The sequence below is a fragment of the Panulirus ornatus genome, chromosome 38, assembly GCF_036320965.1.
Source record: "Panulirus ornatus isolate Po-2019 chromosome 38, ASM3632096v1, whole genome shotgun sequence".
NCBI classification, from domain to species: Eukaryota; Metazoa; Arthropoda; class Malacostraca; order Decapoda; family Palinuridae; genus Panulirus; species Panulirus ornatus.
In genome coordinates, this window is record NC_092261.1 from 7,849,499 (window position 1) to 7,875,390 (window position 25,892).

Sequence of the window (25,892 nt, forward strand, 5' to 3'; positions counted from 1 at the left end):
GAGGTAAAGTTCTAACGCAAATACCAGCTCTACCTACCTGATGGGGGGGAGGGGGTTGTCGTCAGGCTTGGAAGGTGGTGTAGGGTGGTGGGTGGTTGTCCCTATAACCACTATGGCCTGGCCGAAGGAAAGGTGACGTCAACATAAACACAACCCACTTTCTTTTTTTTTTGTTTTTAGTATTCATTCCTGCTTTCTGCTAGGGAGGAAGGGGGAGAGGGTTGAATGGGGGGAGGGAAGTGAAGGAAAGTGGGAGATTTGTAGGTCTGAGCGGGATTATGTAAGGTCCTTTAATTTGGTATCCTTTACCGGTACGAGTTGGTGACGATGGCTGAGGAGGGAGGATGGGAGGGAAGAGAAAGGAGGGAGGGTGTGTGGAGGGAAGGTGGAGAGGTAGGGAAACTATGGGGAAAGGAAGTGGCGGAGGAGGGATGGAAGAGAAGGGGAAAGAGACGAAGACAGAAAGAAAGAGAGAAGAGGAAGGTATTTGCACACGAAGAAAGGATGAAGGTTGTGATGGAAATGGGACGGAAGGAAGTGGGAGAGTGATGACGGAAGAGATAGTGGAAAGGATATAAGCGAAGAATTAGAGGAAGGAGAAGGGAATGGAAGAATGGGAAAACCTGACACAATACCACTGATGCGAGATTGTGACACACTAGTTCTTCCAGTGGTGTCACCTTACCACACACTACACTTCCAGTGGTGTGTCACCTTACCACACACCACACTTCCAGTGGTGTGTCACCTTACCACACACTACACTTCCAGTGGTGTGTCACCTTACAACACACTACACTTCCAGTGGTGTGTCACCCTACCACACACTACACTTCCCGTGGTGTGTCACCCTACCACACACTACACTTCCAGTGGTGTCATCACCTTACCACACACTAACTCTTCCAGTGGTGTGAGCTTAACACACACCAACAGCGACGTGAGCTTACCCCGACACCAACTTCAAAGCCCTTTCAACAGTGGTGCTTTTACAGCAAATACCCCCCCCCCCCCCACCCCCACCTCCTGCATGACCTCTCAAGGTATAAAACATGAAATGCGACATTCCCATCAATAATAACTACAAAACTGGACTGCACTGTCGCCTGACGCCGCCACAGCTAATTTATAACACACGTTCTGGGGAATTATTGATGCTGCCGTGGCTGGAGTGAAGTTAGCGTGAGCCAACACCGCCAGAAACTCAGCACCGTCTGCACGGCCTTCATCAAAGGCAACTGACGATTCGCCTATATTCCATTCTCTGTCCACAGACCGGCTCTAGCTGGCACGAGAGCGATAGACCGGCTCTGGCTGGCGCGGAAGCCACAGACTGGCGCTGGCGCGGAAGCCACATACTGGCTCTTGCACGGGAGCCACAGACTGGCTCCTGCACGGGAGCCAAAGACTGGCTCCTGCACGAAAGCCACAGACCGGCTCTGGCTGGCGCGGACGCCACAGACTGGCTCCTGCACGGGAGCCACAGACTGGCTCTGGCACGGGAGCCACAGACTGGCCCTTGCATGAGACACGGAGCCTGGCACTAACACCATAGTCTCGATGAAGAGACACCGATGCGTCATGCACGCTCCCAGCCCGTTCAGTTTCCCTGGGAGTAGTAGGTCTGGTGTGAGTTCACTGGTACACTGAGGCACTTGACACAGTAGTCGCAGGCAACGACACGTAAGTGTATACATCATGGTAGACCTAAAGCACGTGTAATGCACCTCTAGTGAGTTCACGTATTAAGTTTCCCCTTGTTATGGCTACAGCTCGGGCCGGGCTGAGCTGCGAGTCGTAACTTAACAAACTCGAAATTCCTTCGTCTTAACATGATCGACCAACAGCGTTACGTCCCTGGGCCATGATGGCACGACCCTTAACTACAACGGTTCGACCCTCGAGCATGGTGGTCCGACCCTCGGGCATGGCGGTACGACCCTCGGGTATGGTGATATAAAGAGTCAGGTGACGAGGAGGAGTGGGGGGCGCAGGTCATCGTACCCAAGGATAGCACCGTCTTGCTCAAGGGTCGTAGTCGTCCCGCTGATCGCAGGGATAGTACCGTTGTCTTAATGGTTCGTCCCGCCACGGCCAGGAGTGGTACCGTCTTGCCCAATGGTATATCATCACACACACACACACACACACACACACACACATACACACACACACACACACACACACACACACACACACGCAGTTGAACTGCAATAAACCTCCATCTGATCAACCAGGGTGTATCTACCAGCGGCCACTACGCCCACCATTGGTACCGTAACAGCTGTGCACCTGATCCAATAATCTGCTGTCACTCCCGGCCCGTAAATCTATCTTATCCTGCCCGGCAATCCTATCCACACGACTCCTCCCACCCCATCCCTCCCCTCGCCCGTGTCTGTCCATTCAACCCACCGAGGAACCTGCTCCCGGCGGCGTCTGGAGAGACACCGCTAAACCCTGTGCACCGACAGGTGGAGGGAGGCCCTTGAGTCACACAGTCCGCGTACCATCGAGACGACCGTAAGCCAGACACTCTTAAGATAGACACTAGGCTGGGTCCAGACACTCTGAAGGTAGACACTAAGCTAGCTAGGGCCAGACACTCTTACACACACACACACCCACACACACACACACACACACACACACACACACACACGCGCGCGCGCGCGCGCGCGCGCGCACGCTGGGCTATGGATTATACCCGTACCTTATAGTATCCCTCCCTACACTCGCTGATGTACTGACCCTACAAGACAGACAGACGGTCGGACACCAGGCACCAAGACGGACGCTGAGAGGTGTCTGCCGGGTGGTATATGAGGAGTAACGTATTGGTAGATCACAGGAGGATTTGCCATGGGGATCCAACCCCGTGTCCCCCCGCCGCCCATGTAAGACGAAGGGAGATCCTCCTAGCATAATGCCCAAGACAGAGGGAGTGACCCGATAAGAAACGACGCCGACACACAAATCAGGGTTATGCTCAAATGCCTTTGGATCCAAGCGCTGTGGAATAACTTCAGTCGGCCTGAAATCCGGATAGATGCGATGCATTAAGCAAAAACTGTTGCCAACCCACCTGCTCGGGGGGGAGGGGAATACAAGAACTCTTTCTCTCCTTTACGTAACACTGTTCCCCGTGTCGCTCTTGGATGGCCCGTCTACCATTCGGAGAAGGACTGTGCTCTAAATAAAGCTATGCCTCTGATCATCCAAGGCGTTTGAGGCCGAGGCCCGTAGGCCTAGAAGGAACCTACCTACGTATCCTGATTAATTAACGTACGGCTTCAAGCTGTGTACCACCTCCAGTGACGGCGAATTTCTTCGACAGGGACGGACTTAAGTGGTTTTGGGAAGCCCCGGATGTTTACGTGGGGTAACCCTTGAGTTTAAGCTATCTGTTGCGCCGATAGCACAGAGAGCGCCCAGATAACCACCACACATTCCGAATGAGAGAGAGAGAGAGAGAGAGAGAGAGAGAGAGAGAGAGAGAGAGAGAGAGAGAGAGAGAGAGAGAGAGAGAGAGAGAGAGAGAGAGAGAGAGAGAGAGGTAAAGGTAAATACACACACGTCACACCGGTCTTTGTTTACCTTTCTCACAACAATACCTTCTACACGGGCCAGAGGGAGTGGAGAGGGGAGAGGAGGGTGGGAGAGGGTGAGGAAAACGACAGGAAGGTTGACGGAGTTGTTCGTGAAGAGGATAAGGAGGTGTGACCCTGGAGGAAAGTGAGGGGGCGAAGGTGAGGATGAGCACGAGAGGGGACAGGGCAACCGGGAACAACCGTTTAAAAAAAAAAAACGGAATCAGAACAGAGGAACATTTGGAAAGAAACGCCACACAGATCAAACAAAGGACGACCCAGCGATGTGCACAGATCGGACGACCAAGCGGTATGTAAGAGAACCAAGCAGATCATTATACAGTATATAATTGGGCTACGAATGAAAAATGGAGGACGGAATGCAGGGAGACATGACATAGTGTACAACAGGCACGCCCCACTCCACGGAAGGTGGGAGACAACATGATGAATGGCAGCGGAGTAAACCAACATACAGATGGGGTTGGCAGTGGGGATAAACATGCACTTCGCACTGCTCGTGTGAGGACACCATCGAACACCGTCCAAAAAAAAAAAAGAAGGACCCGGCCAGCACAACTACTCAAGTCTCCCTTTTCTTCAAGGGAGGTAGAAAATTTTTGTCCTCTCCCTCTCCCCTCGACACTTAACCTCCCTCCCCAGCATGACATCCTGAACATTTCAGGATGCTAAGTGTCTCTGTATACTTCATCGGCACAACACACACACACACACACACACACACACATACACACACTTCATCAGTACACATAGCCCACTAGGGGTCACGTACGTTGGTCTTTCCTACATATGTCAGCGTTTTACAGGACCTCCTCCCCATACCAACTCGCCGGTGCTGGGGCAACGAGGCGGTCTTCCACGGTGACACGCTCTTGTTCCTCAGCCTCCCCCCCCCCCCCCCCCCCCCCCCCCCCCCCCACACACACACACACACCTCTACACATCATCGCCTACATTTAACTCTTCCGTTTGGAACCCCTTACCCTGATGAGCCGCTCTTGCACAGAAAAAAATTCAAGGAAAAAAAATCTTCCGACTTTCTCTTGCTCTGTCAATAACATTCTTATCGACGGTTCTCTTGTCCTCCTTTCTTAACCTGTCATACTCGTTGTTCCTTGCTACCTTCCAAACGCTGGTCGGTTGGCTCCAGTGTCGCCTCACATCTACCTCACAGCACATCCCTATGCTCATCCCCTGTTTCATATATCTTGAACCGAGCCACAATTCTATCTTTCACAGCACTTCCCTCTGCATCTGCAACTAGCGCTGAAGCGAAATATACCCCATCATCAAACTCAAGCATTGCATGACCAATTTGTTTTTCTAAATGGCGTATTATATAAAATATTCTCAATTTACTTAATATATGAGAGAAGATAAGATCTGGTGATTATAGTGTGTGTGTGTGTGTGTGTGTGTGTGTGTGTGTGTGTGTGTGTGTGTGTGTGTGTGTGTGTGTGTGTGTGTGTGTGTGTGTGTGTGTGTGCCCGGATCATCAGTTCCCAAGACAGGAGAGACAATTATCGGGCCATCTCTGTCAAGATCAGCTCTTCCCAACACAGTCATTTTCCCCGTGTAACAACCGGGCTTAATAACACCCCGGGCCAAGCAGTATCTGTCGTGATCTTCATTACCGAGCAGCACCTTGTGTTGGTAGCAACATGACGACACCTTCCTTCCACCACTCGCTACCACTGCCCAACACCATCACCACACATCACTGACACCACGCACCACGTCATCAACACGACCACTGACTGCATCATCCATACAACCGAAGCGCCACCATTATAACCAATACCTACTTTACACCATGGCCATGAACAACCACATAACCAATACAGGCAATACAACCAACAACCACTGCCAACTCCACATTACCACAACCAACAACTCCATCACAACCTCCCCCCCCCCCACCAGACACAGTGGGGGTGGGTGTGTCAGGTCCAGCAGAAGCCACAGCCAAACATTCCACAACCCTAACAACAGACGTAAACACACGTCATGTCAAAATAACCAACTGCGTGAGGAGGAGGAGGGGGGTTGTAGGGGCACACACACACACACACACACACACACACACACACACACACACACACACACACAACCACCCGCAATCCCACCCTCCACCTAACACAACCACTCGCACCACCACCACCACAACCTGGGGAAAAAGAGTGGGCGTCACCTCCTCCTCCTCCACCACCACACCACGCATCACCAACGGCACTGGTGTCGCGACGAGCACGATCAAAGCCAACACCAACATCACCATCACTATCACCAACGAACCATACTCCTCCCCTTCACCAGTATCACCAGCAGTGCCCTTCACTGCCGACAGTAACACCCTCACCACCTTTACCGAGGTCTGTCTCCACCACCACCACCAACGACAGACAGACGACTGTCGCCTTCATTACTTCAATCCCCACCACTGCCACAGTCACTCAGCATCATCGCATCCACCGTCGACCACCACGCCTCACCGACATCCTCACCTCTATTATCACCCAAGCTTGGGCCCACCACAGCAAACAAACACCTCTCCCACCTCATCTCCACCACACTATTAGCCCCCCACACCCACGATCCTCTACCACATTCCCACTCCTATCGTGCGACAAGTTTCAGGGAGGACAAAAGCCCTGTTCTGCACGACACACCCGCAGACCACAGCTACTCTCACACCTTGTCTACGCTACAATAATGGAGGATACAAGAGCAAAAGGCGTAAGTAATGACACTCACACGCACTTACCAGCACTACAAACTACTTACCAGGACTACGAACTCCTGAGGCCTCTTGTAATACACTGTTAACTACCCACATCACACTATGTGGCTGACAACCACTGTCGCCTCACGTACTCAAAACACCATCATTACCCCCACACACACTTAACAACCGTCATCCACTAACCACGTACTTCATTTAGCGCCTCGATTGTTCCGCAGGTAATGGGGGGGAGGCCCCTGAAAGACAGCACAGCCTTCCTCAAGCCCCCACCCCACACACCCTCTCCCTCATCCTGAACACGAAATGATATACAGACCTGACCTTCTCTTTCTCCTCTCATGACACCACCACTACCACCACACCACCACCATCAGCCAAATCGGGGGGCAGGACAGCACACGGGCAGCCAACCACACCTACTCCCAAACGTCATAAGAAGAAGAGGCTTGATAGGTCCCCGTCAGCTTCGCTGGGCAACAAACGGGAGGCTGCCCTCCCTTGCCAGCCTACCTCCTTCCCTCGGCAACCCTGACCAAACATAGGCAAGGCGGGGTCGTAGATAATCACCAATAGACAGCTGACGACAGGCCACACAATCATGGCAGGCTACTGGGTACGTACACACACACACACACACACACACACACACACACACACACACACACACACACACAGTGACACCAGTAGCTACTACTGAATCTACCACACACACACACACACACACACACACACAAATTACCCCCTGACACAGACGAGTTCACCCCGCCTCTACCACACACTGACAACTGCCGTCTCTGATCCACACAAAAGCCACGGCTTTCACCACCGCCTCCACCTGAAGAACTAACATGATCACTTACTTATGTAGCTTGCCATGAACACTTCCCACCTCAGCCTCGTCCACGCAGACGACCAGCTGCACCACACACGACTTACCGACTCTTGTAGTACACATGATGTTATCTTTCCCAAAGGCAATGTAGGACGCCAACCACCAGCATCCAAGTGAAAGAACATACAGCTCTCGACACATCAGAGACTGAGATACCACTCAAAACATGTATCTGTTACTAAGAAAAACTATCTTTTTTTTTTCCACCACTAACCTTCCAAGCTTTCTTGTACACACAGACGCAAACGATGAGCTAAAACCTGATCATAAACACCCGCCATATATTTTTCGATTGTACTTCGACCAGCACTCCCTCCGTCCGTCCGTCTCACACAAGAACACAGACCACTGCTGCTGCTGCTGCACACCTACACCCAAGCTGTGCCACAGCGTACACTAGCAGCTTGTGCCACAAGACGCGAACTCCCTCCTTTAGTCCTGGCCACAGACAGAGAGACAAGGCCACAGACGACGTGGTATGGGAGGGAGGCTGTTAGGATGAAGAGGACCTCTGTTGGTGGTGGTGGTGGGGATGATGCAGGCTTCCCCATTCTCTACCTCCCCCTCACCCCACCTTACCCTACCCTACCACACCCCCACACAGCCCCAAGTCGTCGCCTCACCCCCCATCCCACCACCCCGGGTGGCTGGGCATCACTCGTCACCGAGGGTGTGTGGCCAATATACCACACACACACACACACACACACACACACACACACACACACACACCACCACCACCACCACTCACTGTGATCCTCTTCACCCCCAGACTAACGTGCCACATCAGGTCCCCCCCCCCCAGTCAGGTCACGTACACTTCTCTCTCTCTCTCTCTCTCTCTCTCTCTCTCTCTCTCTCTCTCTCTCTCTCTCTCTCTCTCACGTTCTTTGTCTCTCTGCTTTCTCTTCCTCCTCCTACACCTCATCCTCCTCCCTCCGTTCCACTCTTCCCATCTCTCGCCTTAAGGCGGGTCACGTAACGTACTAGTTTCCTACGTATCTTCGTCCTGATAATTAACCACTGAGGGATCAGACGCATTACCCATTTCTTCTTGCGCTTCACCGTCACAGGGAGGTCAAGTGCCAGTGAGGTCATGTGGACGGACTCTCTCTCTCTCTCTCTCTCTCTCTCTCTCTCTCTCTCTCTCTCTCTCTCTCTCTCTCTCTCTCTCTCTTTCTCTCTCTCTCTCTTTCTTAACGCTTAGACTTCGAAGGGAACGAAAAATGTTTTTTTGTTTTCCCTCCCTCGTCCTCCTTGTTGGACATTACTTTTATCTAGATCAGAGGCAGTTCTGCTTTTTGCCTGTAGATGTAGTCAACATGTGGTAAGCTGTTTAAGGCCCAACTTATCAAATCCCTTGCCAACCACGGAGGCTTGTGGCACCAACATGGATGGATCTTAGCCCGTGACTTGAATGTGAGAGATTCCCACTACAACAGTATTCCCTTTAGGCTAGGTTGACTTTGGGATGGGATGGGATGGGTTAGGTTATGTTGGGTTGGGTTAAGATGAGTTAGGTTAGGTTGGGTTGGGCTAAGTTAGGTTAGGCGTGGTTTAGGTTGGGTTATGATAACCTAGGCTAGGTTAGGTCAGGTTAGGTTTGTGCCTCAACCTAACCTAAACTAGAAGAGAAAACTGGGAGGGGGGGGATGGGTAGGTGGGAACTCCAGGTGATCCACACACACACACACACACACACACACACACACACACACACACACACACACACACATTGTTTCCACTCCTCATCGTTAAGCAGTTCCCCCACGAACCACGCTCACCGAAATCGGGGAGAGGTCAAATTGGATTCCCAAGGGGGGGGGGCGGGCGAACAGCAACAATCAGGTGGATCAAACGCCATCCACTTGAGATCTAACATCATACCCCAGGTTCTCATCCCGTGAATGACTTGAACAACTCACAAAAAAAAAAAGAAGCTTAAGGGGGAGAATCCTTCGCCATTTATTTTACGTCGTCTATCACCACTCCTACTTCCCACTACGGTAGATTAATCACACTCATGGCAACGAACCACGTCCAGAACGCCTCTTAATTGTGAAAGACAAGTCGCAATTTCATTCGGGTCAACAAGTAAACAAAATATAAAAAAAAAAGAAAACGAAGTCCCGTACACCCATCTTCCTCTTCCTCTCAGTCCCCCATCCCCCCTCCTCCACTGTCGTAGATAAAAATTTGTGATTAAAACTCTCTCTCTCTCTCTCTCTCTCTCTCTCTCTCTCTCTCTCTCTCTCTCTCTCTCTCTCTCTCTCGCAATTATAATCACCTTTCCCTCCTCTCCCTCCCTCTCTCCCACGGGCTAATGTACACAGAGCGAACACCCCTTCCCTCCCCCAAAGGTACAACTTAAAACATAAAAACCGACAGCCATCCAAAAAGAAACAGAAAAAAAGAAAAAAAAAATCGTGAGGAATACACACAACAGAGAAATACAAATGAACACCCGACACCGTAATTATTAATAATTCAACACTTTTAAGATTCAGAACGAGCCCCTTCATCCATCAACCCTCTCTCTCGTCACTGTACACACTCACAGATAAAGTGAGAGTGTTTCTGGGATAAAGGGGAGGCTCTCAACACACTATTTATACTCACGGATGACCAGTATGTCTTGGGGGGAGGGGGAGAGTGAAAACAAAGGAATATATAGGGATGGCTCTTCAACACTTGAGACTCGCTGAGGTAATCGCTTTGTAACATGAGATGTGGTTACTGGGATAAGTCTGGTTATGAGTTACTTAACAAAGTGTGGAAATCAAGAAAATCTGGTACAAGATATTCCTAAGAAAAAAAAATGCTATAATATGCAAGTTTGGCACAAGTTATCGAACAGAAGTAGGGTAATGGGGAAGTTTAGCAAAAGTTATCAAACTGATGTGTGCTAAAGGGCAAACTGTGGATACGGGCAAAGCTGGTACAAGGTAGATATAATAAAAAGGTATGGCAGTGGCCAAGTTTGGAACAGGTCATCTAACAAAGTGTGATATTGGGCAAAAGTTTCGTACAAATGATCTAATGCAAGTGTGGTTACGGTCAAGTCTGATGCTTAAACAAAGTGTCCTTATGGGCAAGTCGCACTAGAACAAAAGTGTGGTAATGAGCAAGCACAAGCACAAGCTATCAGAGAAAACTATGGTTATGGACGAGTTTGGTACGTGTTCTCAGCACAGCAGATACCTGGAGCAACAACGGGAGGAGGAGGAGGAGGAGGAGGAGGAGGAGGAGGAGGAGTCCAGCAGTACCGCCGTGGCTTAACAATGTGGGTTAACAATACCTCTACATCAGGGAGAATCCTCTTGGACAAAAGAGTTTCCTACAACACCCATAGCAACGGGCAGAGACTAGTAGTGGCAGTGGACCGCTGTACTCACACACACACACACACACACACACACACACACACACGCAATATCAAGTCTTCATAATGGTACCGTGAGAGCGTCAGATTTAGCATAATCTCTCTCTCAAAACTGAAGAGCAACCTTTGTGTAACTTTCAGTCGGCGTTACGGTTGACTCTCGCGCGAGGACATAATGCTGTGGAGACGACGTACACGTTACATTGCTCCACCCTCTGCCTCCCCAAGCTTCGTGGGAGTGTCACGGTGAGAGAGAGAGTGAGGGAGGGGTGGGGTTCAGCAGATGCGCCCGCGCCCCTGGACAATGTCTGTAGGACTCCTCTACAGCGTGTCTTGAAAGCCTCGGGCAATGTTGTGGTAATGGGAGGTATCAGCGGAGGCTCGCACGAAGGCCATTAAAGTCTCCTATGACAACAGACAATTGTTGACTCATCGCGGGCAGAGATAACACCATTATGGTTAAACCTGAGCTCACGTCCCTTCAGGGGGCTGCGCTCACCGTCCGTGATCCACTGACTAAATCAGGAGTGCCAGTGGTGGTAGCGGTGGTGTGCCTGACCCCGACGACGGGAGGCGGTCTTTATAACCCCCTCGCCCCCTCTCAGCCTAGCGTTCTCACGACGACGACGACGACGACGACGAAAGACACGACAAAGATCGAGGAATGACAACATCGGATGGGGGACTCCGATGTTGGGGGACTCTGCCTCAAGAAAACGTTTACAAGACGAAAAGCCAAGGCTACGATGATGACGATGATGGGTTGGGTGATGAGATAAGTCCCATACAGGGATGCAAGACCACTGGGGATATTCCTAGTCACTTGTTCTCACCGGCTGGAACAATTCCACTATTAAGACCCATCCTATCTACTGCCACACACTACCGAGGTAGGAAAATGTCCAAAGTTCCTCCACTGCTTGTATGTATGTAGTCATAAAAACCTCAGAATCACTTGGGCAGGCTAAAAGCACATATTTTACTCATTACAACGTAAGAATACATTACGTTAAACGTACAAAAATACTGTTGCCCCTAATCCTTAACCTGCGTACCAATAACAGCCTGGGGAGAATAAAGCAAATTAAATCCAACGAAGAGAAGAGATGCTGTGGGCAATTTCATCCACCTTAAAAGGTATCATTACCAGGCAGCAGCATTATATATAACCTGGAAGAGTATCATTACTTAGAAACACCTAATTCGACTTCACCCGCCTCGTTTTCATGGTTTTGCAAAACACACGGGGCGTCCGTAGAATAACGGTTAGAGTTACTGGTCATGACGCCGGCACGAATTCCCATGAGTTCGAATCCTGGGCGCCACAGTCGGCCTGCACTCCAGCCAGCTATTAATATTCCTATCGAGGCTGATCGATAAAATTAGCACCTGGCTTAGGCGAGGATATATCAATATATGCACCGATACACACACACACACACACACACACATATATATATATATATATATATATATATATATATATATATATATATATATATATTAGGGCATTCAGTTCCCCATGACGTCCCAACTAACGAAAAAAAAAATCCAATCCGTTTATGACCAAGGCACGACTGCTTTGTACCTGATTAAACCATGATGACTTAACATCCGAATGCGGTCTCTCCCTCTCATCCACTTTATTCATTATTCACTCCGGCATCAACTGTTTACGACGATACCGAAATTGTGGTCTGTGTCCCGACCATGCAAGGTACGTAACCAAGAGGAACAGCAAAGGCGCAAGTACCGTCCCTGGGGAGAACTGAACACAAACGCTCGACTAGGCGTCAGGAACAACAGATATCGCTCGGTTTACACACCAGATGGTGCTGGGTATACAAGCCTGATACTGCTGGGTTATAAACCCAGATATCGGCTTGCTTTACAAACCAGACATCGATTGCTTTACACATCAGATCTAGATTGGTTTGTACACCAGATACCACTTCGTTTACGAACCAGATATCGCTCTGTTTTAAACTCTTGGTTTACAGATGATCTGTTGTTACGAGTTTATTAACTGACAACCTTCCCACTCGACCAGATGTTTCCAGTTTCCACATTCTGTGTAACCGTCACACATATGGTCGAAATCAGTCAGAGGTCACTGCAGAGTCTGAGTATATTACGACAGTTTTCTCTTGTGTAAATCCCGGTGCTTCTACAATTTGACCATCATGATGGAGAGCAGATGGAAGTGACTATGGTCATCTAGAGCTGTGCTGCCGGCAACCGGTTGTGATGATGAGGAATTCATGAAATCGACAAAACTGACTTCAACAAGAACACCCAAATTCCTCTGGGTCTATTTCTGAGGAAGTCCAGGGGGGTTCTTCCTAGGACGCTCCTTTACATCTGCCGGTAGCAGATTAAACAGAGGTGGGCACCTGACGTTTATGCCAGTTTTCCCAATACTTCCATCATCCCTGCACTTCAGTGGGCTGCTTCACCCATTGTTTATATATATATATATATATATATATATATATATATATATATATATATATATATATATATATATATATAATCAAATCAGAAAAACTTTTCCTGAAAATGCACCATTATCATCCTCCAGTAAGCTCCCACAGACCTATCGAAGCTGAGAAGAACAGGTAGGGAGTCAACAGGATCCCTGATGCTATAAGCGGATCGCTACCCTAAATGATCACATTACATGATTTGCATTAAACACCACCTGTCAAAGAACAACTACGAAACATACTAGATGGGTCACTTCTGAAAATAATTGCCCCCTTTCAAAATTATACCGCTGAAAGAAAAACAACCATACACAAAGAAAAAAAAAAACTGTCAACGTTCAGAGACCTGAGGTGTTCAAGTTATTACTTAATGTGGCCATAAACAGCCCAAATGATCAACGGATCCACCCACGTAAATGGTCAACTTTTCACTGGAGTTCCTCCCCTCCAGCACCAAGAAGTGGACTCCAAGACCAGTTAAGGAGCACCATCACCAACATGCACGTTCCCCTGCTTCAGCATCAATCTATAGGTTCCAGAATCTGTACGTAGTGTCATTTTCCAAGTAACCCCCCCTACTTAAACAACAACTTACGGGCTTCCATAACCAGTACGTAGCATCATCTACGTTAGTCGCTTGCCTCAACACCAATACGCAATTCCTGGAGCAAGCAAGCAACAGTAACACTAAGGAGTTCCCATTGTCCCTCCATCAGTACGTGGGTTCCAGAGCCATCAAGGTGCAGTGTACTGTACACACCAGCCAAACATCACCTCAGTCCCTCCACTCTCGGGCCAAGCAACATCAGGTCTGTACAGGTCCACAGCTGTCACGGGCCCCAGGTAGGAGGAACTCTACCACCGCCAAACTGGTTTCAGAGATCCTCCTCAGATACGCCTTTTGGGGAAGAAGCGTTTTTTTTTTTCAGACGTGTGCATTTTTTTCTTCTTTTGACATAGCCATGCAAATCGCTCAATGACAGACCTTCAATATGTACTTTAAATGCTAATGACTACGACGCTGTGGGAGGGGGAAAAAACAACCTGTCTTTGGTAAGGTCCTTCGAGAGAATTTTAACAACAGTTCCTGAGGATGTGGCGGGGAAATAAGAAAAAAAAAAAAAAGAAATTCTCCGGTGATCTCCGAAGGTCAGTCAACAACGCTCAGGGAGGCAAAACGATAAAAGCTCTATAAATATTTTAAACGGCTCCGCGCTGCTCTTAACTTACCTTTTGAATGATAAAATCCATCACGGACAGGCTAGGAGACGAGGAACCTCTTTAGTCGATGGAGATCATACAGTAGCACAGCCTCCTACTTCATCGGTACCCATCTCGTGGAAATTTTCCCTTTTTTGAAAACTTCAACTAATTAAAGTTACTTTTCCATCCTTCTTGAAAGAAGAAAAGATCTTTGATTGTACCGTAATCCCTTTTTAAAAGATGATCGTGAACGACGGCCGAGTATTCTCTCAATTGGCAATGCGGGGCTAGAGTGACAGACGAATCAACCGTAATAAATGCATGTTGCAATTTGTATCACTTTATGCACCTCCACGGATTGCTCAGTCTGCCTCAGTAAGGGCCGCCGGCGGGTACGGCGTTACACCTTCACTCCCAACCACTGACAATCTCCAACTGAAAACGGGAATTTCGAGGAAGCGGGACGAGAGTTAACGCTGCGCCGCTGCCTGCCGTACGATAACTATATACGCCGCGCCTGGCAGCGAGCGGGGTTATCCTGCCATGAGCTGGCGTGAGGCGAGGACATTATCTCTCATTTTGATTCGCACACACACTATCCTATATCAAAAGGGCACTTGTGAATTAATCTAATAACCCAGGGCTGTCATTACACAATTATCACAACGATAAAAATGAGGTAATTTATGCTAATCTTGTTACGAACATAATGTGTTTTTTTTTCTCTCTCTCCTCAAACGAACCTTGCAATTTGTGTCGGTAACTGAAGGCCCAATGTCTGCACGAGCGCCCATACTAGGACTCGTACAGTCACGTTCAACCTATGTGCTCCTCACACTGTTGTATAATCACATCCTCTGCATCTCCGGGCACGCGAAATTTACGAAGGCGGAATCTTCGGCGGGACACCCATACTTACGACCCATTCCGTGCCGCCGTGACTGACGTATTACGGGTGGTATATACACACGCATATTTTGGTATATCGGCGATCTCTCAACGCCATGCGTTCTTAATGAGGTATGGTATAAGCGTCCATCCGTCTCATTCATCTAATTACGCACACATTTCATCACAGGAGATGCATCAAACAACATGCAGCCTATCCACTCTAAGCTTGCCATGTATCAACCACCCCACTGGCGTAAGCTTATTCCGAATCAACTTCCCACTGGCGTAAGCTTATTCCGAATCAACTTCCCACTGGCGTAAGCTTATTCCGTATCAACTTCCCACTGGCGTAAGTTTATTCCGTATCAACTTCCCACTGGCGTAAGTTTATTCCGTATCAACTTCCCACTGGCGTAAGCTTATTCCGTATCAACTTTCCACTGGCGTAAGCTTATTCCGTATCAACTTTCCACTGGCGTAAGCTTATTCCGTATCAACTTTCCACTGGCGTAAGCTTATTCCGTATCAACTTTCCACTGGCGTAAGCTTATTCCGTATCAACTCCCCACTGGCGTAAGCTTACTCCTTATCAACTTCCCACTGGCGTAAGCTTATTCCGTATCAACTTCCCACTGGCGTAAGCTTAAAATACTTACCAACTCTCCACCAGTGTTAAACCCTACCACACACCAACATCCAACGGCGTGTGAGCTTTACCACAAACCAACTCCTTCAGTGGTGGTGTGAACTTGGGACACACCAACACTAGCAGTGGTGTGAACTTACCCCCACAACAACAGCTACACAGTGACGTCGGCCTTGAACACTTGCAGTGTCGTGAGCTTACCACAGAACACCGCCATGACAAGGTCAAGCTGCATAATCAAATTACGATAATTACGTGTGTGTCGTAAAATAACATTTTGAACGAGGTTCTGGGAGCAGAGAAAAAAGGTTGTTTGTGTCGAAGTCACGACTGAATGTCGTGGTGTTCAGCATCAGATAACTTGTACGTACAAGCCCCGGGAATGTCTTCACTTGTGAAGCCCAAGATCCGTGCGTAAGCCCCCACAGCTGCTCTGGTCACCGGATCCCCGACTCGTAGGACAGATGTTGAGAGGGAAAACAAGAGAGTCATCGTCACTAATTCGACTCTGTGGCGAAAAATGTATGCCATCTTCCTCGACCCCCTAGTGAGTGAGCCAAGGGTTCGCTTCCCACTACAGAAGGTATTAAGGTATGACGGGACCGCCCTCAAACTACACGGACATCCAATTATTTACCCTTGGTTTAATTATGATTTTCCAGAGTCAAGGATCTCGCAATTCGTCCTTTTATCCTTCCTGGGGATTTTTCCTTGTTCCTCCCCCCCTTAATAATAATAATAATAATAATAATAAGGCTTAATAATAATAAGGCTTTGCAGCTTATCACAGGCGAGTGGACGAGTGCAGAGATGTGTGCGAATTTCGACTCTCTCCCCCGTCAACACCATCATCCTCCGTGTTCAAGACGAAACCCAGGATGGGAGGGTGGAGGAAAGGGGAATCCAACCCCTCGAACTCGCCCCCTCCTTCGTCGCCTTCTACGAGTCGCAGGGGATGTGCGGGCATTGTATATTCTCTCTCTCTCTCTCTCTCTCTCTCTCTCTCTCTCTCTCTCTCTCTCTCTCTCTCTCTCTCTCTCTCTCTCTCCCAGGGCTGATAGCCTGTAAGAACCGGGCTGACAATAAAACCAATCCGTCAGGACGGCAGCTGCGGACAGCGTTGCGTATCTTTCCAACGCACACACACACATCATCTAAATACCGTCCCTCTCCATCTCCCCCTGGGCCCCGCGCCCCCCCCGCCTCCAATTAGCACACCGTCTATGGACGCAGGAGATGAGGGGGCGGCGGGGCGGGGCTGGTGGGAGGCTAATTTTAAAGAGGTCAGCTCGATAATCACTGACCAGTGGGACTTGTTAATGAAGTGATGAGAGGTTGGAGGCATTCACAATCCACACATCTGGGAGGTTGCTTGGGAACACCAGTATAGCCAACCACCTCTGAGTGTTAATTCAAAATGTACTCGTAACCATTCTCATGAGACACGGCATCACTGTCATGGGGGACTATATTTCTCTCGGGGCATTCAGCGTCTTTCTCTGGGGTGGTACCAGGTGTTACGAGAGAGAGAGAGAGAGAGAGAGAGAGAGAGAGAGAGAGAGAGAGAGAGAGAGAGAGAGAGAGAGAGAGAGACGGGGGTGGGGTGGGGGGGAGGGAAACAACTGAGGATTTAGAAAAAGAAAGAAAAAAAAGCGTGACGACACTTTAAAGGCAACGCAGGAATAAACAAAAAAAAGTGGATATCGTACCGCGCTGGACAGTTAACGTACCTTCACCATACTTACTTTTTCCCCCCAGGATAAATAAGGACAAGATCAAGACGGGGGGGGGGGGAAAAGGTTGTTACTCCGATAAGAAAAAAAAAATACCAAAAGTACACCACGTGAACCCCTAAAATCAACAGCATAAGGGGTAATTTGTCTGAGAGTTGGGGTGGGTTTGGGGGTGGGTCTGGTCTGTTTTTTTGGGGGGGTAGGGGGTAAAAATCCTTTCCTCTAATGACTGGTCACTTGTCTTGATCATGTCCCTCATTCGGGCGGGGAAATGAGCCCCTCGTCTGGCAGCGAGGCGGTATCTTGGGATCTCGTACGACTCATATGGGTATCGTTCATCTGCCCGTCTGCCTCCCACCCCCACCGACGCCAGAGAGAGAGAGAGAGAGAGAGAGAGAGAGAGAGAGAGAGAGAGAGAGAGAGAGAGGGTCAGTTTGTCTGTTATTCCATCGTCCATGTTGGGTCGACGTCGTGACCCTCGTCCCATAAAACACGGGCCAAAAGAGGTCACTATTGACTTCGTTGTCCGGTTGGAGAGGTGTGGTGTTGGTTCCCTCAACTCCTCCCTCCCTCCCCACAACATACGGAGGTGACCAGCCTCACTGTGAACCGCCTCGAGTAAATACCACTATTGCTACTACTACTACTTCTACTACTACTACTACTACTACTACTACTAATAATAATAATAATAATAATAATAATAATAACAATATAATAATAAAAATAATTTGACAACTGTTATCATAAGTTACTCGTCTCAGTTACAACCGTGATAAAAAAAAACTAGTTATTTTTTTCAGACGATAACTGTTAATAAAAGATGCCCTTTTTTGTTAACAGGTGGCAAAGAAAAGGGTAATTCATGTTCACAGATGGCAAAGAAAAGGATATCCTGTGTTAACTAACAGATGGCAGAGAAAAGGATATCCTGTGTTAACAACTGACAAAGAGAAGGGTGACCCATTTTAACAGATGACATAAGAAAACAGGATTGTCTTTATCAACAGATGCTACAGAAAACGGGCATTACAGTCTACTCTTTCATCATATAGACCAATTTCCAAATTAGCTCTATTTCTCTCTCGACAAACAAGCAGTTGTTTCGGAGGACAAGTGAAGAATACACTGGTCAGGTTCAACTCATACGCAAGTCCAGACTTCCAGTACGCCATTACCCCCGACTCTCGCTCCTGAAACCAGCGCTCTGCTTGCAGGCGTACATGACGCCCATGGCTGGGTCATTCTCGCGCCTTCATTAAGAGGGTAATTAAAGGGTCATTACTAGCCCTTCCTATGGCAAAGAATAATTAGCAAGACGCGACGCTAATATGACTTTTAATTACCGTAACCTAATGCCTCACATTAAGAGGGCAATATTCTGTATATATATATATATATATATATATATATATATATATATATATATATATATATATATATATATATATATAGAGAGAGAGAGAGAGAGAGAGAGAGAGAGAGAGAGAGAGAACACTCACGAGCCAACGTCTCACGTGCCTACAACATGCACCATCACAACCCCACACTCCCCCACACATCACAACCGCAATATCAATAACAATTACCCTCAGAGTAATCAGCCCTCCCATCCACACACCACTCCTCCTACCACAACCACCACCACCACCACGAGCCCAGTACCACAGCTGGAGTGGCTGGCTGCCAACCACACAGACCAGAATACCTTGGCTGATGACAGTGTAACAAGACCCCACCCTCCCACCACCCAGCCCACGCCGAGGGCACAAAAACAAGGGCAGTTTCTTCTGGGTAAACTGCTTTTTTTTTTCTCTCTAAGACTGACTCCAAGTGCTCGCTTAGCACCGGGGGAGTGGGGTGAGGGGGGGAAGAATATATCCGATGAGAGAGAGAGAGAGAGAGAGAGAGAGAGAGAGAGAGAGAGAGAGAGAGAGAGAGAGAGAGAGAGAGAGATGCCCTGAACGGAATTTCGGCGCGGGCGCCCCAGCTCTCCCTCCCTCCCTCCCCCAGGTGTGAGGTCCGACCTGTGTGGTTTAGCAGCACCTTGAGCACAACGGCACGGTACGGTCCTTGAGCACGACGGTACGGTGCAGTCCTTGAGCACGACGGTACGGTACGGTCCTTGACCACGACGGTACGTACGGTCCTTGAGCACGACGGTACGGTACGGTCCTTGAGCACGACGGTACGGTACGGTTCTTGAGCACGACGGTACGGTACGGTCCTTGAGCACGACGGTACGGTACGGTCCTTGAGCACGACGGTACGGTACGGTTCTTGAGCACGACGGTACGGTACGGTCTTTGAGCACGACGGTACGGTACGGTCCTTAAGCACGACGGCAAGCGCGCCTTACCTGATCCTCACGGGTGTGGTCGAATGCCAGGCACGTCATACCCAAAAGACTACTTGAATCGTCCTGCTCGAGGGTTGTACCGTCGTGCTCGAGGGTTGTAGCTTCGCACTCGAGGGTCGTACCGTCGTGTATAAGAGGTTAAATAATTGGAGAGAGAGAAAGCCCGTGTTATAATGCCAAACGACTAACAAAAATCCTTATCGTGTATAATGAAGGCATCTGATGGACGCGGCCACAACCACCTTTACGTTTTCAGGAAGCAGAAGAGCACAAATCCGATAGAAAACGGGATGACATCAGATACTTCAAATAACCCTGGACGGTGAGGGGGAGGAAAGGGAGGAGGCTGTGGTAAATACACTCACTGGTGCATTATTGGGATCATCCTCAAATCCCCCTCCTATATATATATATACATATATATATATATATATATATATATATATATATATATATATATATATATATATATATATATTCACCCATCTCCCTGCCCACACACCCCTCTCGGTCTCTAGCTTACCCATTCCCCCTTCCTCTAGAATCAAGATAGGTAACTAAGACAGGTGAGGGTAGCTGAGGGGAACGAGGGATGAGAGAGACATCAGAGAGGGAAAGAGGCACAAGACAGGTGGGGATACCGAGGTGAGTGGATAATGTAAGAGGAATGGGAGAGGAGAGTGAGAGGGTGTGCATGGGATGGGCCGCGTGAGGGGAAACAGGAGTGGTGTAAAAGGGGTGTTAAGACATGCAATAAGAAAGGTGCGGAGGGATACACGGGAGAGTGAAAAGAGAGGGTAAGAAGAAGGTGAGGTGAGGTGAGGTGGCCGGTGGGTAGAGGATGGGAAAGAAAACAGGACGGGAGGGGAGTTGGGTGTGCAGGACGGTTGGGGGAGTGGGGGGTTGGGAGAGATGGAGGGGAAGGGGAGGCTGGATGAGCGGGAGGGGAGGGAGACTGAGAGAGCTGAACTAGAAACTGGGGGAGGGGGCGCTGGGAGAGCAAGACGGGGGAGGTGGCGAGTGGGGTCGGGGGTCTTGGGTAATTATGGAGAGGCCGGGGAGACAATAGGGAAGCTGGTGCAGGCAACGAAGGGAGGTAATGCGTGCACTCTTACTGCCTCTTCTCCCTCCCTCTCACTACTCCCTCTCACCTCACACTGCCACCTTCCCCCTCCCACTCTTACTGTCTCCTCTCCCCTCTCACTACTCCCGTCTCCACTCATACTGCCACCTCCTCCCCCACTCTTACTAGCTCCCCTTCCCTCTTACGGACTTCACTTCCCTCTTACTACCGTCTCTCCCCTTTTCCCCTTATTGTCTCCCCTCTCCTTACTCTTCCCTTAGTTACCCCTATTCCCCTCTTTCTCCAACACAGCTTCTCTTTTCTTTGTCTCTCCTCTTAGTAAATAATCTCCCCCGCTTGCTCCCCTCAGAGATCCACATCTCCCTTCTTTCTCCCTCTTTATGCCATCTCCCCCACCTATCTCTCTCTTTCTCCAGTTTCCTTTCCACTCATCTCTCTCTCTCTCTCTCTCTCTCTCTCTCTCTCTCTCTCTCTCTCTCTCTCTCTCTCTCTCTCTCTCTCTCCTCTTTGTCCCACGGCACACCTGCCCTCTTCGTCCTCTTTCTCTCCCTCCCTTCCTTCTCATCTTCCACTGCTGGATGTGTATACCTACGCTATATATCTCTTGCTCTTAATCTTATCTCTCCCTCTCCCTATCCTTCCTCCTCTCGTTATCTTAATATTATTTACGCCTCTCTCTCCTCGTCCTCCTCCTCCTCTTTCCCTCTTTTGGTTGTTTTAATTATCTTACGTTCCCCTATGCTCCGAAATGCGCGTTTCGTCCCTCCAAGTCCTATGAACTAAGAGGGTCTTCACACTCCTCCCGCATCGCCAGACACTCGCTCTCCCTATGTTATAATACTACTTTGTATGTTATAAGCCCTTGTTGCTCCCCAACCCCCTGTTCTTATGTTCTCCTGTTTTTGTTCCGGCACAAAACGTGTTTGTTTTTAACTTCTGTCTATATCTTATGCCTCTGTCTCTCTGTCAGGAGATGTGTGTTTTTATTGTTATGATGTTTCTGTGTGTGTGTGTGTGTGTGTGTGTGTGTGTGTGTGTGTGTGTGTGTGTGTGTGTGTTGTAGATATAATTTCCACTCGTGTTTGAATTATCTTTTTCCCTCCCCTCCTCCCCCATGTTACATCCTCAGTTTCGTCACTTAGTCTTTCTAATGTACGGTTCCTCGATGTTTGTTTCCGTTTATAGAGCGATGTTTATTCATGGCTTTTCATGATGTGTTCCAGGGTACAATTCATTGATGTGTTTATCGCAGTCATTTATATCAACCTTCTGAAAAAAAAAAAAAAAAATATATATATATATATATATATATATATATATATATATATATATATATATATATATATATATATATATATATACTGTTCGTTCAATCCTCGTATTTTGTTGTTATTCGCTTGCAGCGAACGCTATGACACAGCGAACGTGCCACTTTGACACAGCGAACGTGCAGAGCTGACACAGCGAACGTGCAACTTTGATGCAGCGAACGTGCAGAGTTTCATCCCAAAAAACTGCAGTAATATAAGTTATACTGAACCCTGAGTGAACCCTGTTGTCATTACCCGCCTTCTGCTATACGAATATAAAAAGAAATTACGCGAGGGAAGGGGGAGGGGGAGGGGGGGCGTTCAATATACTTTATATTTACTTCGTAATCTGTAATACAAAATAATAGCGTATTTTGTGAAAAAATATATAAAAAATATGCGTCGCTTGTTTTTCTGTAAATGTTTTAAATGTTTGATGTCAATTATCTAAATGATTTACACACACGCACACACATTATATATATATATATATATATATATATATATATATATATATATATATATGATGCAGAATACTTTTCCCTTTTTTTTTTTTTTTTACACTGTAAACTTCCTGTAAATGATTACGGTAGCGATGCTTGACTCTCTCACTCGGTCATGCCACAGCCACTACAAGCAGTTCCACAAGCAGGGAGGGAGGAAAGGAAAGGGGGACGAACGAACATCATTAAAAGGGGGAAAGGGAATTGGGGGAATTTACAGCATTTACAGCAGGCCTGGCGAGCGGACAGTGTGTGTGTGTGTGTGTGTGTGTGTGTGTGTGTGTGTGGCCAGGGGTCAAAAATGTAAAAATCAAGAGCGCCATTTTCCACGTCTAAGTATGAAAATAACTACTGCCATAAACATAGCAGAAACTCTGGTACGGTTCCTTCTCATCCCACCAATTTACTTCCCCTCTTCCCTTTTCGTCTCTTTACTTCCCCTCAGCTCTTCCCTCGCCTCTTACTTGCTCTGCTCCAGTATGTCCCCTTCCTCTTCTCCCTCCCCCCGCCCCCTCTGACAACAGACAATCACATTCCGATGGATTCATTTTGGAAGGGGAAGGGGGGGAAGGGGAAGTGGAAGGGGGGAAGTGGAAGGGGGAGGGTATTCCGTACCGTTCCCGTTCCATCCGTCCTGGTCCTTCGAAACGCGCGACTCGTTTTTCGGCTGCGTTCCATTCCACACGTTCGAACCCCATTCCATTCCAGAGGTCCCCCCTCCCCCCTCCCCAGCCCGGGCGGCGGCGCCAATCCGACCAGGACACAGCACGATCCGTGCAGAGACACCGCGGCTACGGACGTGGCGGAACGGGACGGGGGAAGGGGGAGAGAGGACTGGGGGAGGATGGGGGGAAGGGAATGGGGAGGTGGGGCGGCTTGGTCCGGGTACCCCCCCCCCCTCCCAGGCCTCCCCCCTTCCCTTTAAAAACTTGGGGGAACGTCGAAAACTTCTTAAAAGCTCTGGCGCGGATCTGAAATCAAGCCATCGCGCGCGGGGGGGGGGGGGGGGGGGGGGGGGGGGAGAACAAGTGAATTACGCCGGCAGAATGTCTTCCTTTAACCCGCTCGAACTGGGTCGTTTGGGATCTTTTTATATTCGGGGAGACAAATGGGAGGTGGGGAGAAAACACAAGAGACTGAATGTCTTTTGAATTTCTATGTCAAACCGAGGACCGTCCCTCACAGTAGACGAACCCCCGCGTCTCTAAATCCAAACGGCCTTATGCAAGGGCTGGGAGCCCTTGGCGACGTTCAACGGAATGGCCCAGGTGAACGGCAGGCGGCGGTGGCGAAGCAGGCAACACGACACCTCTCGCGTTCCTCCGCCCGTCTCCGCACACACATAACTGCACGGAGGACCGCGCGATCGCAGACCACCCTCACCGGACCCATCGAGGTAATAAGGACGTGTGATGATGACCAGGACCCGACGTGGCGGACACACGCGGAACTGACGCTCGCTCCCCGTTGACACTGTGGGAACCTTCTCCTCCCGGGACACGGCGGGAGGAAGCGAAGCGGGTGCTGGGAATGAGAGGGAAGGAAACGAAGCGGGAAGGAAGCGGGAGCTGGGAATGATGAGAGAAGGAAGGTGAAGATCGCTCGGACGTGTTTCTGGGAAAGGTGCGAAACTAAGCTGGAGAGAGAGAGAGAGAGAGAGAGAGAGAGAGAGAGAGAGAGAGAGAGAGAGAGAGAGAGAGAGAGAGAGAGAGAGAGAGAGAGAGAGAGAGAGAGGCACTGCAAGGGCACGGCGCGTGAGAGCTGATGCGTCCCGTATACGCAGAACGAGAGAGAGGACGCCAAAAAAAAAAAAAATTAGCGTGGTCATCAGTGAAGATACCTCAAGTCTACCACTGCAAACAAAATCCCAGAGAAAAAAAAAAACTGATTATAGATATACATCGACCAATAAATAAATCACGGAGAGATAAACCCGCGCAGTACCAGTGAGGGGAAGAGTGGACGAGATATAGATGAGGTTTTATGGGATACGAAGGGAATGGCTTTTATCATCGGGCTGTGCGAGATATAAAATGGCCATGATGATGTAAGGGGGCGAACGGGGTGTGAAAAATGTTGTGGGAAGGTTTGTGGCTTCATGATCGAAACGAAGGAGAGAGAGAGAGAGAGAGAGAGAGAGAGAGAGAGAGAGAGAGAGAGAGAGAGAGAGAGAGAGAGAGGGGGGGGGGGAATTATCAACCTTCCACACAGGAAATGAACCATCATCTGTGATGGACGCTTGCTATACATCCTCAAAGAAACGGACACGATACTGTTGGAGGAGAAAGAGCGAACACTGTGCACACAAACCAAAGGTGTTACAACATCTACAGTATTTGCTTCATGATGTATTAAAATAGAGACATCATACATACGTTACACTGAATTGAAAAAACACGAGAGTTGGAAATCTGCAGGAAGAAGAAGAAGAAGAAGAAGAAGAAGAAGAAGAAGAAGAAGAAGAAGACGAATAAGCGGAGGTTGAATCATTCAAACGTGAGTTTCCTATACAGAAGACCAATGACGTGTTATCGGTAGAGATTCAAACGAGACTGTTGAAACGGTGTGGGGCTGGTAGGACGCGCTGCTCAACGCCCCGTCATTCGTATTCAAGGGGGTTGAGTCGTGGGCCTTAAGGTGGGGAGGGGGTTGTGGTGTTCGGTTGTCATTAGGAACCTGCTCACGAAATTATTGGGAAGATAATATATACTAGGAGGGAGGTAAGGAAAGGAACACCATCCACTGAAGTGAAAAATGTTTTCACGAGGCTGTGCGGCGACGCGACGCACACACACACACACACACACACACACACACACACACACACACACACACACATCAATCTCCATATGGACATGACGTGTGAGGACCATATCTCGGGGGGGGGGGGGGAGCCCCCATCCCCCCCCCCCCTATTGATTATCTATGGGGAGGGGACTTGACACCGGGTCGCCTACTACGATGAGAGTACCCATCAGGGCCTCCTACACCGCCGATAGTTTAGTCCGATGACACTCTCCTTCGGCCGAGGGGGGGGGGGGAGGTGCGA

The 25,892-nt window shown here is 48.9% G+C and overlaps 1 protein-coding gene across 1 annotated transcript in view; it reads right to left on the reverse strand.

Moving 5' to 3' along the window:
• Slip1 (SLo interacting protein 1) overlaps positions 1-14,755 on the reverse strand; it is a 224,454-nt gene extending 209,699 nt beyond the window's left edge. The window contains exon 1 of the mRNA XM_071684594.1: positions 14,345-14,755. Coding sequence (XP_071540695.1) covers positions 14,345-14,365 — 21 coding nt within the window. The 5' untranslated portion in view covers positions 14,366-14,755. The remainder of the gene's footprint in view (positions 1-14,344) is intronic.
• Between the last annotated feature and the right edge of the window lie 11,137 nt (positions 14,756-25,892).